Source organism: Bactrocera tryoni, chromosome 2 (assembly GCF_016617805.1).
Source record: "Bactrocera tryoni isolate S06 chromosome 2, CSIRO_BtryS06_freeze2, whole genome shotgun sequence".
In the NCBI taxonomy this organism is placed as follows: Eukaryota; Metazoa; Arthropoda; class Insecta; order Diptera; family Tephritidae; genus Bactrocera; species Bactrocera tryoni.
The window spans coordinates 48,491,339-48,508,530 of NC_052500.1; the positions used below are offsets into that span (position 1 = coordinate 48,491,339).

The following is a 17,192-nucleotide window of genomic DNA, read 5'->3' on the forward strand; positions in this document are numbered from 1 at the left end:
GCAATGTATATATTCATTATATATTATTAATAATCATATCCAGAATAAAATAATTACAGATTCAACAGTTTTGTTCCGATTTTTGTTGAAGGACGTTTGACAGAGAACATATGAATTCGTGATGTCATGAATGGAAAAAGAAAATAATTTGCTTGCATTTACCATGAAAGTTTGACAGCCCGTTTCGTTTATAGCCTAGCACGGTTGGATTTTGTCTTTATGACATTTTTCATTTCATTTTCACAAATTTGGTTGAATATTGCTCCTTCGAGAATACAGGCATTGATTCTTCACCTTGAATTCATGATTCAACATCTGTTTAGGTATTGTATTGTATTGTATTTAGAACCCAGCATCACGCTAATTCCGTTTAGGCCCCAATTAAATTTTATCTATAGTATCCATCTAATTCACTCGACGCATACATTCCACTAAACACAAATTGCAACAAATCATCTATGGTCTAGTCAGAGCTACCTATGTATATTGTGATGCCTGATAATGAGTTTCAGCTTTACAGAGAGTTAAAGAAGAGTTTCTAAAAAATGATGGTCAATGCATACTTATATATATGTTTGTTTATACCAAAGGGTATAATGAGTGAAAATTAGATTGGCTGGCTGTCACGCCATACATGACCTGCAGTATCTTTGTAATGAAGATGGAAGTTCAGTTTGAAATGCTTGACTTGAAGCTTCTGGATACGTAAGACGAGTTTCAGATAAGGCCGGACAGAACCAGAAAAGTTGTTCCAGCGTTTCGCTAACACCTACTTCCCTACATTTTCTGTATGTGATGAGATTAAGTCTAGGCCAAGAATCGTACTGCAGCAAAGAAATTTCGACCCCCATAGTTTCAGTACGGCTTCGGTAGCCATTAGGATGAATTTCTTACAATCTCATCAGCTATTTTTTTGTCCCGGAACACACTCCCTTTTTATTTTTTTATAATCCGTTTAATGATGATCCTGTGCCATCCACTCTCTTAATTTTTAATGTTACTTGAAACTTTCTCATCTAAATAAAACGTGAGGGAGTTTGGTCTATTTCATCCACCAACCCCCCTACTTATCGAGATATGCCAGTCGATTTTTATGAAAAATTCACTTAACGCCAGCAATCATTCAGCACATTTCGCTGAAGAGCTTTCGGCAGCATTGTTAATTGGTGATAGGTTGAGTAACCTTTCTAGTTCAGCCGTTCTCTTGGTTCATGGCGCCCCCATTAGGCAGAGAACAACGAGCCGCTGTATTCGCTTCAACCGTACTGCATCAGTAAAAATTGTTTTCAGAAAAAAACCAAAATGAGTGTTCCATAAAAGAACTTGATTTCGAGTTCTTTTAGCTTATAATATTACTATATATGCTATATCAATCGCGATTCAAATTTTGTATTTCTAACTAAATTTCGTGAGAAGAATCGTTGCGAATGTTGGAGAGAGCTTACTGTGATTCAGTTTTATCAAAAACAAAAGCCTACGAGTAGTACAAGGCAACGAGCAACGACTGTCGTGAGATCGTTTTGAAAACGAGTCTCGTTCTGAACAACCTTCGACCTCTTCAATTGATGAAAATAATAAAACGTGTAGAGTATGGTATATGAAAATCGCCAGGCAAGTGCTAGGCACATAGCAAAAGCTCTCGACATTTCTAGCGAGTCCGTTCGAAAGATTTCGTAGTATATTTTGGGTATGAAACGCGTTCTTGCGCGACTCGTCTCGATAAAGCTGATTTTTTTTTTCAAAACGAGTCACGTAAACAGATATCATTCATGAAGAGCATTGTAACTGCTGCAATGAGATATGGGTTTATGAGTTTGATATGCAAACAAGTCAACAATAATCGGAATGGTGGGAAAAAAACGAGCCAAGATCAAAAAAACCACATTAATGGATTTTACACGATGATAATGCACCATCCCATCGTGCCACGATGGTCACCGAATTTAAAGGCAAAAACGTACCACCGTATTCACCAGATTTGGGTTTTCGTACTTTTTTCTTGTTCCTCTAACTGAAATTTCCCCTCCGTGGAACGCGTTTCCAGTCGATCGAAAAGATAAAACTAAATTCGCTGAAAGCCATCTCGAAAAGTTTTTATGAAAAGTGTTTCGAGGAGTGGAAAAATTGTTGGCATACGTAAATTACAGCTGGTGGGGATTACTTTATAGGCGACAAAATACATGTTTATGAATAATTAAATATTTTGCATTTTATTTAAATTTTCCGAGTACTTTTGTTTAACAATGTACCTGTGCCCAAAAAATAAGATGACATTGCATTTATTTTGAAAATTCTTTATTTATTCGTCCAAATCAATTTCATCCCCTTCAAAGCAATCCCCTCCCGATGCAATGCACTTATGCCAACGGATTTTCCAAGCTTCGAAACACTGGTTGTAGTCACTTTCCGGGAAGGGCTTCAGTTCCGTCTTCGCTGCGGCTTGAATCTCCACCATCGTATAAAAACGGTGTCCCCGGAGCGGTCTTTTGAGCTTGGTGAACAGCCAAAAGATCAGGTGAATGCGGTGGTTGCGGATTGATATGGGTTGAGTTTTTGGCGAAATGGTCACGAATTACGAGGCAGTATGGGATTGTGCATTATCGTGGTGTAAAAACCAAGAATTGTCTTTCCACAATTCCGGCCTTTTTAGGCGGATAGCGATACGCAAACGACGCATAACGTTCAAATAATATTCCTTGTTGACTGTTTGACCGGTTGGAAGGAACTCAAATGCACAACACCACGATAATCGAAGAAAACAGTCAACATGACCTTGATTTTTGAGCGACTTTGGCGCGATTTTTTTGGTCTCGGCTCTCTTTTGGCACGATATTCGCGCCATTGATCGGTTGTTTCGGGGTCGTAAGCATAGATCCAAGTCTCATCGCCACTTATAATGCGTTTCATGACACCCTAGTAGTCGGAAAGCATCGTTTCACACACTTCAACGCGACGTCTTTTTTCCAAAAAATTCAATGTTTTCGGTACCAGTCGAGATTTGACGCGCTTGAGGCCCAAAACATCCTTCAAAATGGTATTGGCTGAGCCTTTCGATATGCCAACTTCATCAACAAGGTCTCTAATTGTTAATCGACGGTTTTTCAACACCAAATCTTTGATTTGTTGAACGTGAGCTTCGTCGATTGGGGTTGATGGTCGCCCTGGACGCTCTTCGTCGTCGTCACATTCACGGCCGGCTTGGAACTCACTATACCACTTGTAAACATTTTTTTTAGACATAGCCTCATCACCAAAGGCTTTCTGCACCATCCTCAACGTATCCGCAGCAGAAAATTGATTCCGTAAACAAAATTTAATGCAAATTCTTCGCTCAACAAATTTCGACATTGCAAAAAAGTACTGACAGTACTACCAACATAAAAAAAAAATAATTCTCCAAATCCTTTTACGCGCGAAGTTTAAATTCAAATGTCACCTTATTTTTTGGGTAAAGTATATATAATATATTTTTTTGTAATTATAAATTTTAATTTAACAGTAGCTCCCAACCATGCCTCACATAATATAAACACTTTTTTTCCCATCTATGCACGACTTTGTCCCACTGTGCAACGTCACAGTCAGCGAATTGTACTTGGCTAAGCGTTGGTGCTGACGCGCATATAATTGGAGTAATTGAATTTTCTTTCAAGAGTATAAATAGGTTTGCTATTTACTTTTATTAAAAGGTAAGAAAATAGGAAAATATATTTTTTACTATTCTTAGTTAGCTATTGTTTGCGTTTTGTATGCGCTTTCGTTGCACTACTTAACAGTTTGCCATTTTTATATTTTTTTCCTACTTCCTTTACTTTCCGTTGGATTTTTCGTATCAACTAAGTTCATTTTGCGACTTTTTTCATTCACTTCTTTACTGATTTCGTGTAGTTGTTGCTTTCTGTTGCTGCCTTGCATACTTATTTAAATTGCATTCAACGCCACGAAAAGTTTGTAAATATCCGCGCAATGAGCAGCAGCTAACGAGAAATGGAAGTAAGTATGACGGCAGGATGGCTGGCTACAACTACTGGTGCTAGTCAGCTGCAAAAGTGGAGCGTGTTACAACCAACTGTTAATTTCGATAATTCGCAGCGAGAATAACAACAACTAGCAAATAATAGAAATTCTGCCTAAAAGATGACACATACAAACACTAATATAATAAGAACGTTTCATGCTTAAAAAACAGCTTCCACCCGCTCATCCTTCTCATCTAACAGCATCTTAACATTACGCTTGCTTGCATTGAAAGCGTTTTCTTCACATTTACTTAGTGTTAATTAAGGCCTTCAAAAATTACGACATTAACTCTTACGAATGTTGGCTATATAGCACTCTTACGCTGTTTACATGTGGATGGGCTTACTGTGTTGTACGTGCGAATGGGTGCGCGTGCGCGAAAAAATGCGAAATCCTATTATGAATCCATTAGATACGCTTGCACGCACAAAAAATTTACGATACCGTTATTTTGTAGCACAAGAGTTAGCTAAACGCATGTACTATATAGACGTAATGCATATAGAAGAAAAAAAATCATACGAAACATGCTTCACGCTAGAACTCGCACAAATTGTGATTTAAGCCGCTTGACAGCTATACACAAATATCATCAATCTTGGCATTCTGTAAATACATATCTAACTTTATTCAGGTATTCAGCGCTCCAAAAAACAATTAGTTTCTTGGTCTCCATATATGCATTCTGCATAGAGAGCTTAAGAATTATCGACACATTGAACGAAGATGGTTGCCTGCATTTAAGAAGCTTTCAGCTTGAAGTGATTAATTATGCTCTTGCAACGTGTTGCTACAGAGTATAACAAATTTGTTCACCTAACAGAAGTATGTATCACATATGTGTAACTGATCGAGTTAGTTATTGAGTTATACATATGTAAAAGTGATCAGGATGATGAGTTGAAATCCTTTGCATAAAAGGAAGGTAGAGTTCGTTGATGGGCATATCGGATCAGTGTATTGCTCACAAATTGCTTTTAACCGAAAAAGTTTAAAGTACCACAACTTGGCATTAAATTAAGATATAAAACTCTAAAAATTAAACGTTTGAAAGAGTGCGCTGTGCTCTGCACTCCAATAAGTTTAATATACATATTTCCTAAACCACTAAAGCTACAATAACCAAATTCGCCTGGCGCAAATACTATTAGAACTCTTACAGACAGTATGAAAAAGAATGGAGTCGGATGATAACCCCGCTCTCTATGGATAAATAATAATATTAGGTTGTCAAATATGTCTAAAGCGCTACAGAGCTCGTATCTGGCAATAACATACATCTTTGAAAGGTCTTGGCATAACCACCAAACCATTTTAAACCATCTGCAGAAGGCTGGATACACAAAAATGCTTGATGTTTGGGTGCCGCATGATTTGACGCAAGAAAACCTTCTGGACCGAATCAACTGCGATGTGATATGCTGCTAAAACGGAACGAACTCGACCCATTTTTGATGCGGATGGTGACTGGCGACGAAAAATGGATCACATACGACAATATCAAGCGAAAACGGTGGTGGTCGAAGGACGGTGAATCATCCCAAACAGTGAAACAGTGGCCAAGCCGGGATAGACGGCCAGGAAGGTTTTACTGTGTGTTTACTGGTATTGGAAAGGAATCGACACTATGAGCTGCCCCCATATGGCCAGACGATTAATTCTACCATCTACTGCAAATAACTGCACCGCTTGAATCAGGCGATCGACCAGAAGCTTCCAGAATAGGCCAACAGGAAGGGTGTAGTGTTCCACCAGGACAATGCCAGACCACACACTTCGTTGATGACTCGTCAGAAGCTAAGGGCTGTCCGAGTTCTTCGCAAATAAGGAGAAGGGCTTCTACGAGGGGGTATTATGAAGTTGCCGTCTAGATGGAAACAGATTAATGAACGAGACGGCGCAGGGGATTTGGCAACCTAATATTATAACTAAATACGACAGAGACAATAAATTTTACTCTCGAGATGGTATGAGAAGGCTTTATCGGAGCCGGTGTCAAAATTGGACTGTGGTTGCGGCACCACCCATTTTTAGGTGAAATATCTCGAGACCCGATAGACCGCTTTCTACCAAATTTGGGACGTGACATTCCTCTGACATTTTTATATTACAGTGTGAAAGTCGGACTACGACGCCCATATAACACAAATTTTAATTCCATTTGATTCTTCACTTTCCAGTATACAAATCAATGAACGAATTACTGTATAAAAATAAAATTTTGCACGAATAATGGGGGTGTCATCTGATGACAAAAGATTGCCCAAATCGAGCCAAAACTGTTCAAAACCCTAGGTCCTGAATATGTGGACCCAGTGCTTATAGTTTACTTTTAACTGAAAATGTCGGTGAATGTATGAAATATATAATTGGAATTTAGAGAAAATTCTTTCCTGATACTAGTATGTCTGTGTGCTACAAATGTTTGAATCGGATAAATACTTTCCTTAGCCCCCATATTTATATATTAATAGATAGCTTCGCGGAAGCTTAGCCAGAGCTGGGCCACCATCGGTACTTGCGCTGTCGCAAAAGCCTTTTGGCTCAAGAGTGACCTCTTTGCCCTCAATAAGACTAGCCTTTCTCCCTAGTTGTTGGGCTTTTAACAGGCCATTGCCCTATTGGCGTCTATGCTGTGAGGTTGTCCGGTCCCTTAATTGGGAAGGTGCCGCTTCCCAGATGGTTGATGTCCTCGTGAAAATAAAGGCCGACATCACCGCCGTCCAAGAAATGCGATGGACGGGACAAGGACAGAGACGAGTAGGCCCTAGTGGCATTCAGTACAGTGACCATATAAAGAAGCGCAAGTTTGGAGTGGGATTCGTGGTGGGAGAGAGAATCCGTCGCCGAGTACTATCATTCACTCCGGTGAATGAACGTCTAGCCACAATCCGCATCAAAGCGAGGTTCAACATATCGCTGATCTGCGCCCACGCCCCGACGGAAGAGAGGACGATGTGCCCAAAGATGCCTTTTATGAGTGCTTGGAGCGCACTTATGAGGGCTGCCCCCACCAGGGTGGGCAAAGAAGGTATCTTTGGCACTACGGTCTGTAAATTCAGTCTCCACGACGACACATCCCCAAATGGGTTGAGGCTGATAGACTTCGCCGGGGTCCGAAATATGGTTATCTGTAGTACTAGATTCCAGCATAAGAAGATTCATCAAGCTACCTGGCTGTCTCCGGATCGAAAAACTACCAACCAGATCGATCATGTTGTGATAGACGGAAGACGCGTCTCCAGTGTTTTAGATTTGCGTGCGCTCCGAGGTCCTAACATCGGCTCGGACCACTATCTTGTTGCAACTAAGATTCGCACCCGCCTCTGTACAGCAAAAAACGCACGCCACCAAACACAAGGAAGGTTCGACGTCGAGAAGCTGCAATCACAACAGACAGCCGAACGATTTGCTACTCGGCTTGAACTCCTGCTCTCTGAGAGCACTCGTCAACAACTCGGTATAAGGGAACTGTAGGACGGCATTTCAAACTCCTTACGTACAGCTGCAACCGAAACCATTGGTTTTCGGAAAGTGTAAAAGAACAGCTGACGACGAGGAGTGCCGTGTCGCAGCGGAGAGAAAACAGGCTGCCTACCTCGCAACGTTACGATCGACCACAACACGTTCGGGATGGGATAGATACCGAGAGTTGAAGAGGGAAGCGAGACGCATTTGCAGACAGAAAAAGAAAGAGGCCGAAATGCGTGAGTATGAAGAGCTTGATAAGCTGGCCGACAGGGGTAATGCTCGAAAATTCTACGAACAAATGCGGCAGCTTACAGAAGGTTTCAAGACCGGAGTATACTCTTGTAGAACCCCCAAAGGTGATCTAGTCACCGATGCCCAGAGAATACTTAAATTATGGAGGGAACACTTCTCCAGTCTGCAGCAGAATGGCAGTGAACGTACAACGCCAGGAGAAGGCGAACCCGATTCCCCAATCGATGACGATGAAGCAGACGTTCAATTGTCCGACCATGAAGAAGTTCGAATAGCGATTACTCGCCTGAAGAACAACGAAGCGGCGGGGGCCGATGGATTGCTGGCCGAGCTATTCAAACACTGCGGCAAAGAACTGATAAGGAGCATGCATCAGCTTCTTTGTAAAATATGGTCGGACGAAAGCATGCCCAACGATTGGAATTTAAGTGTGCTATGCCCAATCCATTAAAAAGGAGACCCCACAATCTGCGCCAACTACCGTGGGATTAGCGTCTTCAACATCGCGTATAAGGTTCTATCGAGCGTATTGTGTGAAAGATTATAGCCCACCGTCAACAAACTGATTGAACCTTATCAGTGTGGCTTTAGACCTGGCAAATCAACAATCGGCCAGATATTCACCATACGCCAAATCTTGGAAAAACCCGTGAAAGCAGAATCGACACAGACCACCTCTTCGTCGATTTCAAAGCTGCTTTCGACAGCACGAAAAGGAGCTGTCTTTATGCCACGATGTCTGAATTTGGTATCCCCGCAAAACTAATACGGCTGTGTAAACTGACGTTGAGCAACACCAAAAACCCCGTCAGGATCGGGAGAGACCTCTTCGAGCCGTTCGATACCAAACGAGGTTTCAGACAAGACAACTCCCTATCGTGCAACTTCTTCAATCCACTGCTGAAGAAAATAATTCGATCTACAGATCTTTATCAAGCAGGTATAATCTTCTATAAGAGTGTACATCTGTTGGCGTACGCCGATGATATTGATATCATCGGCCTCAACACTCCAGACTGGACAAGTTTTTATCCGAATGGACGAAAACACTCCAGCTCTGAAAGTATTCGACGCAGTACCCGCCGGTGGAAGCAGAGGAAGAGGAAGACCTCCACTCCATTGGAAGGACCAAGTGGAGAAGGACCTGGCTTCGCTTGGAATATCCAATTGGCTCCACGTAGCGAAAAGAAGAAACGACTGGCACGCTGTTGTTAACTCGACTATAATCGCGTAGGCGGTGTCTACGCCAGTAAAGAAGAAGAAGTATTTGAGATACGCGTCGTTTTGTGAGGCTCTAAAAGTGAATTCTTTGATTTCTAATATGTTTGAATTTATTGAACAAAAAATTGCGATAAAGCACCATCTCATACTGTATTGTTTATTCGTCAACATTTCGCCACATTTTCAACTAATATCGGGCCGCACCAATCGAATTCGCCTGATTTACCTTCGTGTAGCTTCTGGCTAATCAGCAAATTCACATGATCACTTTGAGAACACCGTTTTGACTCAATTGAGGATATAAAAGCTGAATCGATTAAGGCTGTAATGGCCATCATAACGGATGAATTTTCCAAGTGCTATGACGACTGGAAAATTCGTTGGCCTAAGTTTATTTCAGCGGGAGGGGATTACTTTGAAGGAGATGAAATGGACAAAATTCACCTTTCTATTTGATCACAGTAGTATATTACAATACAACGTCCTCAAAATAGGCTAAAATCACCATTAACTCAAGGCGATGAGACATGGATCCATTTCCTTCTAATAAGATCAGATAGTTTGGATTCGTTGGTAAGCATATCGTTTCTGATTTCCACAATTCGCTTTTTTGACTTTAGGTGGACCTTTGTCATCCCAGTAAAACTAACAACATACATTTCGAGCAGAATTGTCTCTACATTTATATTCCATTTCACTTCATTTACTCGAACATTTACAAGTATAGTAACGATGTCTTCAATCGGGACTCTACAAAAGTAGACCAATAGGAACAGCTAAAGATCCTCTTTCGACATTTCTCTTCAGAAAGGTTTGCCATTTCATCATGGAAAGATATACGATCCAACAACTACTCGAAATTATTAATATTGCCGCTAGCACATCAGCTTAAGAAGACCCAAATCAGTCTCTGTGACGTAGTTGTGCCGAATTTTTCGAAAAGATCTTGGCCTACACCCTTACAAGATCAACTTAACGCAAGAACTGAAGCCGCTTAACCACCAGTATGGTCGTATGTTCGTGAATTGTGCTGAGCTGAGCAACAACTTGAAAATGATCCAGATTTTCATCGAAAAATCATCTTATACGATGAGCCTCATTTCTGGCTAAATGGCTTCGTCAATAAGCAAAATATGCGTTATTAGTCAGGCAACAATATACACGTACTAGGAATCGCTACCACTCAATGATAACCGAATTGGATAATATGGACTAGGACAATATGTGGTTCCAATAGGACGGCGCCACAAGTCAAGACCAAAAGGCCATTGACCATTGATGAAGAGCTTACAAATATCGGCAGCAGTATCGGCCGATTTATGCTTAAAAACCTTCGAAAATTGGGTTCAGCGTCTGGAACTCTGCAAGCGGGCCCGTGGTCGGCATGAAAAAGAGAACGAGTTCCGTACATAATGGCATCGAATGTACACACATGTATCACAGGAATTAAGAACTTCATTGAAATCTCAAACCGGTTTTGTTTTATTAAAAACAGATTTTTTATCGCTCTTATTGAAAAACTTGTGTTTTAAATTCTTTCAGTTTTTGCAGGGGGGATTCTGATCTCAGGCTTACAAAATGCAACCCATACAAGAATTGAAACCGAGCGACCATCAAGTCCGTCACAGGTTCGATGAGTGCGGCCAAAACGATATTTTGTATTTGGAGTGATGATTTGGAGTGATGATCACAAGTCACTGTTGATACGTTGTTACATCCACAAATCCACAAAAAGTAACAGTTTGGTGTTCTCTATCGACAGAGGGAATCTTTGACCCATAATTTTTAAAACATGAAGCCACCTATTTTGTTACAGTCAATCGGGAACTTTATAATGCCATCATTAATAGTTTTTATGGGACTGAATTGGAAGTTGTTTATGTGGACGAACTTCAATTGCAACACGCTGGTAGCTGATACAAAGCAACCCATTATTTAAGTCAACTTTTGTCGAGCGCATTACATCTCCTGGCATATCCTACATGATCGTGCGATTTCTTGGTAGTGAATATTCAGCAGGTTATTGCTGACATACGGCTTCAATTGCTGCAAAAAGTGGTCGAAAATTGGAATTTATACGAGCCAGTCGGGCCATTTCTTGCCCGAAATAAATTTTAATACATAATTGCAAGCCCTTATCTTTATAATACAGCTAAATACTTGGTCATAACTTTAAATTATATGCGTTCTAGTTCTTCTAGAAAATCACATGTCTAAAAAAAATCCCTCGAACTTCCCACCATTCCGCAGAACAGTTTCTTCTGCTTGCCATTATAAGTAAAAACGAGTGTTTAAATTGTTACAAAAGTCTAACGGTTAACATCTAATGTCAAGCTACCTTCAAAGTAAGAGATGGCCATGTTTCTATAAGAGCATACAATACAACAAATGACTCGACCAAATTAGCACGTATCAGAGCTGACAATGACATGAGCACACCTAACAGAGCAGTTTAAATTTCAAATTGTGTTGTTGTGTTTGTTGGCCGAAACATGAAAGTATTTGATTTAATGCGCAAGTAAAAGTAGCTAAGTAAAACACATATATACACACATATACATGCACACGCACATGCCAAGGACTCTATGCTCAAAGGTTTATAAACAAAAAAGTTACTTAAAAGCCAAAAATTCAAACACATTAACATTACATATGCATGAAGTACATACATATGACTGTATATATGTACTTTGTGTACTCATATGCACGCGCTCATGCATGACGAGCCATCTTTGTGTGCTCCAAAAACATCCTTCAAGCGAAGCGCTGCGCTCATAAGCCACTGCTTTGGCTAACAAAGAAGCAAACCGAATAAAACAGACACAAAATATATATAATCCCCAAACAGCCTTAATACACTTGTCACTAATTATGGCCGTATTTCAGTGCCTCCGCGCTGACACCACACCGTACACCGCTCCCAGCACGCTCATCATATTATCCCTTTCTCTGTCATCTTAATAATTCCTATAATTCATTATTTGCTTTTCACTCTACTTACACGTTCCAAGTATCTCGTCTACAAGTAAGAGCATCGTGCCTTACATGCACACGTGTCGGGAGTCAAACAAAAATGAGCACATGTAGTCAGTGCTCATCTCTCACTTTTTGAGCTATTGAACTACAAGTATTAGACGAAAGTCAACGTGTGAATTACGGCCATACATAAATACAAAGACTTATAAATGAAAGAAAGAATATGTGCGGAAAGCACTTTGGAAAATAGATTCTGCTGTGTAGGCAAAGCCTCTCTAGGAGAGTCATATTTTTCCTTAAGGTTTTAGATTTCGAGACACTGAGTAGACGTAGCCCTATCTGTATGTCTGTTTTAAAACAAGATAAAAATGGATCTAGATTCGAGCTCAGTCTGCGAACAATTGTCAAACCGCTAGCCTCTCGATAGATAATGACATGTTTTTATAACAAAAAATCTGGGGTAAATTGTAGATTCCTGCATTTGTTAAACAAAACTCAAGAGTAAAGGGTTATTCCAAAATTTAGCTTAAGTAAATTGTTTATTATATAGACTAACTATAGAGAATTACTAATTTTTTGCACCTTGCCTTCAAAAAAAGCTACGTATTATTTTTAAAGGTGATACGAAAAGTCCAGAACATCCTTCTTCATTAACTGACAGATTTGGAGATTGGGTTTACAGTGATATGAACTATAATTATATAATTTTAACGGTATAGCGGCCCATTCTTTTACCATCTGTATCGAGAGTGCTATTCAATTCACAATTTCTCGTGAGCTACACATGTCGCTCCGAGGGCAGTAAAAGTGATTAGACGTAATCAAGTCATGTAATCAGATTTTTTCGTAACTGTACTAGAAAGGACTGTTTTAAGCATAACTCGCCCAGAAAGCTTATTAGCTTTGCGGCTGCCTATACAGTATAGGCCGCTCTTACATCTAGCATCCATACTAACCGCATAATAAAGTATAAACGCGAAGCGAATTCCAAGGAACATTAAAATTTTAATCCTACTACTTAATAGAAGGAACCGACACTGATCATTCCAACAAATAATCTGGTGAGTAGATATATCAAATGGAATACTTTATTTGAAAACTGTGGATATATTTTGTCACATATCTCTCAAGTTTTTTCGCGAATAGGTGAAAGTTGACTCACGCTAACGGAGTTCAATCTCTTTATGAATTGACTTTACCCCAAATTTTCTCACTGGGCATGTACTCCGCTTATGCGTTAACTGACTATGTTTATACCAATACAAATGTATTCCAACATCGCTTATATATCCAATATATGATGAGCGGATATATATATACGTATATGTATATATATGAGCATATGCTTTCCAGATTGCCAAAATATGCGCTTATGAATATAACAATTATCCACATCACTGATTCGTGTTCCAAATTCTTTGATAACAAAAACGTAAGCAGTTCACTCATGGAGTTCGGTTAAGTTGACAGCACATAGAAAATGCTTATAAGATGTGATCCATTTATGCCTACACCCATAAATATATGTATACACATATGTAAACAAAATAAAAAAATGGAATAGCAAGCTTTTACTATGAAACTCGTGACATCGCCCAGAAGATGGGAGTTAGTCACCAAACCATTTTAAACCATCTCCAGAAGACTGGATACACAAAAAAGCTTAATGCTTGTGTGCCGCATGATTTGACGCAAAAAAATCTTCCGGACCGAATCAACGCCTGCGATATGCTGCTAAAACGGAACGAACTCGACCCATTTTTGAAGCGGATGGTGACTGGCGACGAAAAATCGATCACATACGACATAATCAAGCGAAAACGGTGGTGGTCGAAGGACGGTGAATCATCCCAAACAGTGAAACAGTGGCCAAGCAGGGATAGACGGCCAGGAAGGTTTTGCTGTGTGTTTACTGGTATTGGAAAGGTATCGCCACTGTGAGCTGCTCCCATATGGCCAGACGCTTAATTCTACCATCTACTGCGAATAACTGCACCGCTTAAATCAGGCGATCGACCAGAAGCTCCCAAAATTGGCCAACAGGAAGGGTGTAGTGTTCCACCAGGATAACGCCAGACCACACAGTTCGTTGATGACTCGTCAAAAGTTACGGGAGCTCGGATTGGAGGTTTTATACACCACATAGCCCGGACATAGCGCCAAGCGATTACAACTTGCCGTCTAGATGGAAACAGATTATCGAACGAAATGGCGCATATTTGAACTAAATTCGATCACTTATTGAAACTGTTAAGCCATGAAAATTTCATAACTTTGAGAACATGTACAACACAGGTACCACAAATCAAAAAGTTGAAACTAATTTAGGAGAAGCGTTGCCACCTGTTTTTAAAAATTACGTAGTAAAGCGTAATAAGGTAAAACACATAATAATATGGATATTAAGTCAAAAATATTTAGAAGGATGGAAAATATTAAAAGGAGTTGTAGTGTAAAATACTTTTGCAAAATATTGCCACATTTTTCAGTTTTGTTATTCAATTGCATTGATAAAATAAATGCAATATTAAACTATGAGTGCCAAAAGTTGCAAATTTTCTTATTTTGACAAAATTATTTTTGAGAAGTGTTGCCACCAGTTTGAAATATTTAAGTCAAAAAATTATTAAGATAAAAAACACAGCAAAAATGAGTGCGAAATTAGTATGGTGCAAAAGGGCTCGAAGCTTCAAATATTTTCAAACAAGGTTGCCACTTGTTTCAAATGTTTGGATAAATTTAATATGAAATATTTTAATAAAAACAGGTCTGTCGCAAAAGAAACAGAACTTTTTAAATATAATTGTTTCTGGTGGCGCCACCTATTGGTGGGTATATGAAATAAAAAGTATGATCTCTTGTTGACATTTCGTAAAAATTTTAAGACAATTGGATAACTACAATCGATGTTATCGATCAAAAAGTGACAGCAGCTTTTGGTCATCGGTCGTAAAATGCAAAGAGTAAATATTAAATTTTGTTTTAAACTTGGGAAAACGTTTACTGAAACATTTCAAATGATGAAAAAAGTTTATGGTGATCAGTGCCTATCCCCTAGTAATGTGCATGATTGGTTTAAGCGATTCCAAGAAGGTCGTGAGGAATTGTGTGACGATCAGAAGTCGGTCATCTCATCATCATCAGAAGTCAAAAATAAAGACAATGCTGATTTGTTCTTACGATTCCGAGGGTTTTGTACACCGAGAGTTCGTCCCACCTGGCCAAACGATTAATGCTGTACTTTACCTTGGTGTTATGAAGCGTCTTTTGTCACGCATTCGTCGTACTCGATCACAATACCGTGGAGCAGGGTCCAGGCGCCTGTTGCACGATAATGCGTCGTGTCATCGGTCGACGCTTCTCACTGATTTTTTGACAAAAAACTCCATATTAACCATTAATAACTCACCCTACTCACCTGATTTGGCACCCTGTGATTTTTACCTATTTGGAAAACTTTGTTTTCCCATGAAAGGACACTGGTTTCAGGACATTTCAGCTATCCAAAAGGTGAGGACCGACATTCTTAAGAGCATTCCGAAAAACACCTTAAACACTCATTTGAAATGCTAATTGACCGGGCTAAACGTTGTATCGACGCACAAGGAAACTACTTTGAATAAAAGAATATAACTTTTGAAAAATATTAATTTTTTGTTGTTTTTTTAACAGTCGTGTTTCTTTTGCGACAGACCTTGTATGTACATAAATATCTATACAATGTTTTGATAACAAAATAAAAAACGAAAAATATTTAAAAAATTATGTATTAAAATATTTCTAAGAAATTTTAGAAATTTTGTTACTTTTGTCATTCAATTCGTTTAATGAAATAAAGGCAATGTTAAATTATGGCTAGCAAGAGGATAAAGTTTAGTTATTTTGTCGACGTGTTGCCAGCAGTTTGAAATATTAGAACTTTAAGGCGTTCAAAAAGGCTTTTAGCGTAAAATAATTTCAAACAAGGTTGCCACTTTTTCAAATTTTTTGATAAATAAAATTATTTTACTAAATTATGGCATTGTTAAAATATTAAAATCATATAAACAAATTTGGATATATTTTGGAAAAGTGTTGCCACCTATTCAAATATTTTTTTTATAAAGAAATCACATTTTACAAGTTCATACATACAATATGTACTCATCTCCTAATTTTTTTTGTCAAATAAAATAAAGCATTTTAAAATTTTCTAGAACCATTATTATTACATATACATACATACATATGTGTGTACTCCACTTATACTTATAAATATTATTTTTAGCATTAATTATTGCAGTATTTTTTCAATAATTAAATTATTTATTGTCTGATAATGTCCTCATATTTAAATTATACACTACAAAACCAATCAGATAATAATAGAACAAGTAAGTAATAAAAGTTTCATGTAAAAGTACATACGTATTTACAACAAACTTACTCATTATGTGGGATATCCTCATCCTGTTCGGCGACCACAGCGAAAATATTTAGTTTAAACAGCAAAACAAACAAGCAAAGCGCCAGAGCGCCCAAATGTTTGCGCTCCATTATGACGTAGCGTCGCGTGTCGCGGCAAATGCGGAAGTGTTTGTTTGTGTGTGTGTATGATTTCTGCTTTTTTTATTGTGCTTTTTTTTGTTTGTTTTATGTGTTGATAATTCAAATATATGCGCTGGAACACTATTTTTACACAATATATGTATATGTATATGAGTGTTTTTTTGTTGTCAGTTCGCGCTTTCGCGATATGCGCTTTTTATAGTTTTGGCAAATTGCTTTTGACGCTTTATTTACGGCCGCTTATTGTTGCTTTGTTCGCATAGACAGTAGGCCTTTTGGACACTGAGCGCTTGTAAGCGTTGATGAAGATGATTTGTTGTGCCTTTTAGCGGCCAATTGTTGCTGTTGCTGTTGTTTTTGCTTTCAATTTATAGTTGCTTTCTTTGTGTTATGCTTGTTGTTGATGTTGGGCATTTGTGTCATTATCCAACACCAGCCATACACGTACATATGTGGATAATTAGTGAACTGCTGTTTTTTGTTGTTGTTGTTGACTATTTTATTGTATTTTTATTGGCCTGTTGTTTATTTGATTGTTTTTATTGTTCTTACGTTGTTTATTATCTAGCTTTTGTCACTCGACACGCACTGGCCCTGTGGTCTGTAATGCCACGCTCACCGGTGCGTATACGTAATGCGTAAATGTCAGAGTAAATGTGTGCGCGACCATTCACATGCAGCAAACAAGCGAAAAATCTGAACGA

The 17,192-nt window shown here is 38.9% G+C and overlaps 1 protein-coding gene across 1 annotated transcript in view; it reads right to left on the bottom strand.

The window, feature by feature from the left end:
* Nucleotides 1-16,990, bottom strand: part of LOC120768741 (voltage-dependent calcium channel subunit alpha-2/delta-3-like) — a 94,342-nt gene extending 77,352 nt beyond the window's left edge. The window contains exon 1 of the mRNA XM_040095513.1: nucleotides 16,367-16,990. Within this exon, the coding sequence (XP_039951447.1) occupies nucleotides 16,367-16,476 (110 nt within the window). The 5' untranslated portion in view covers nucleotides 16,477-16,990. The remainder of the gene's footprint in view (nucleotides 1-16,366) is intronic.
* Between the last annotated feature and the right edge of the window lie 202 nt (nucleotides 16,991-17,192).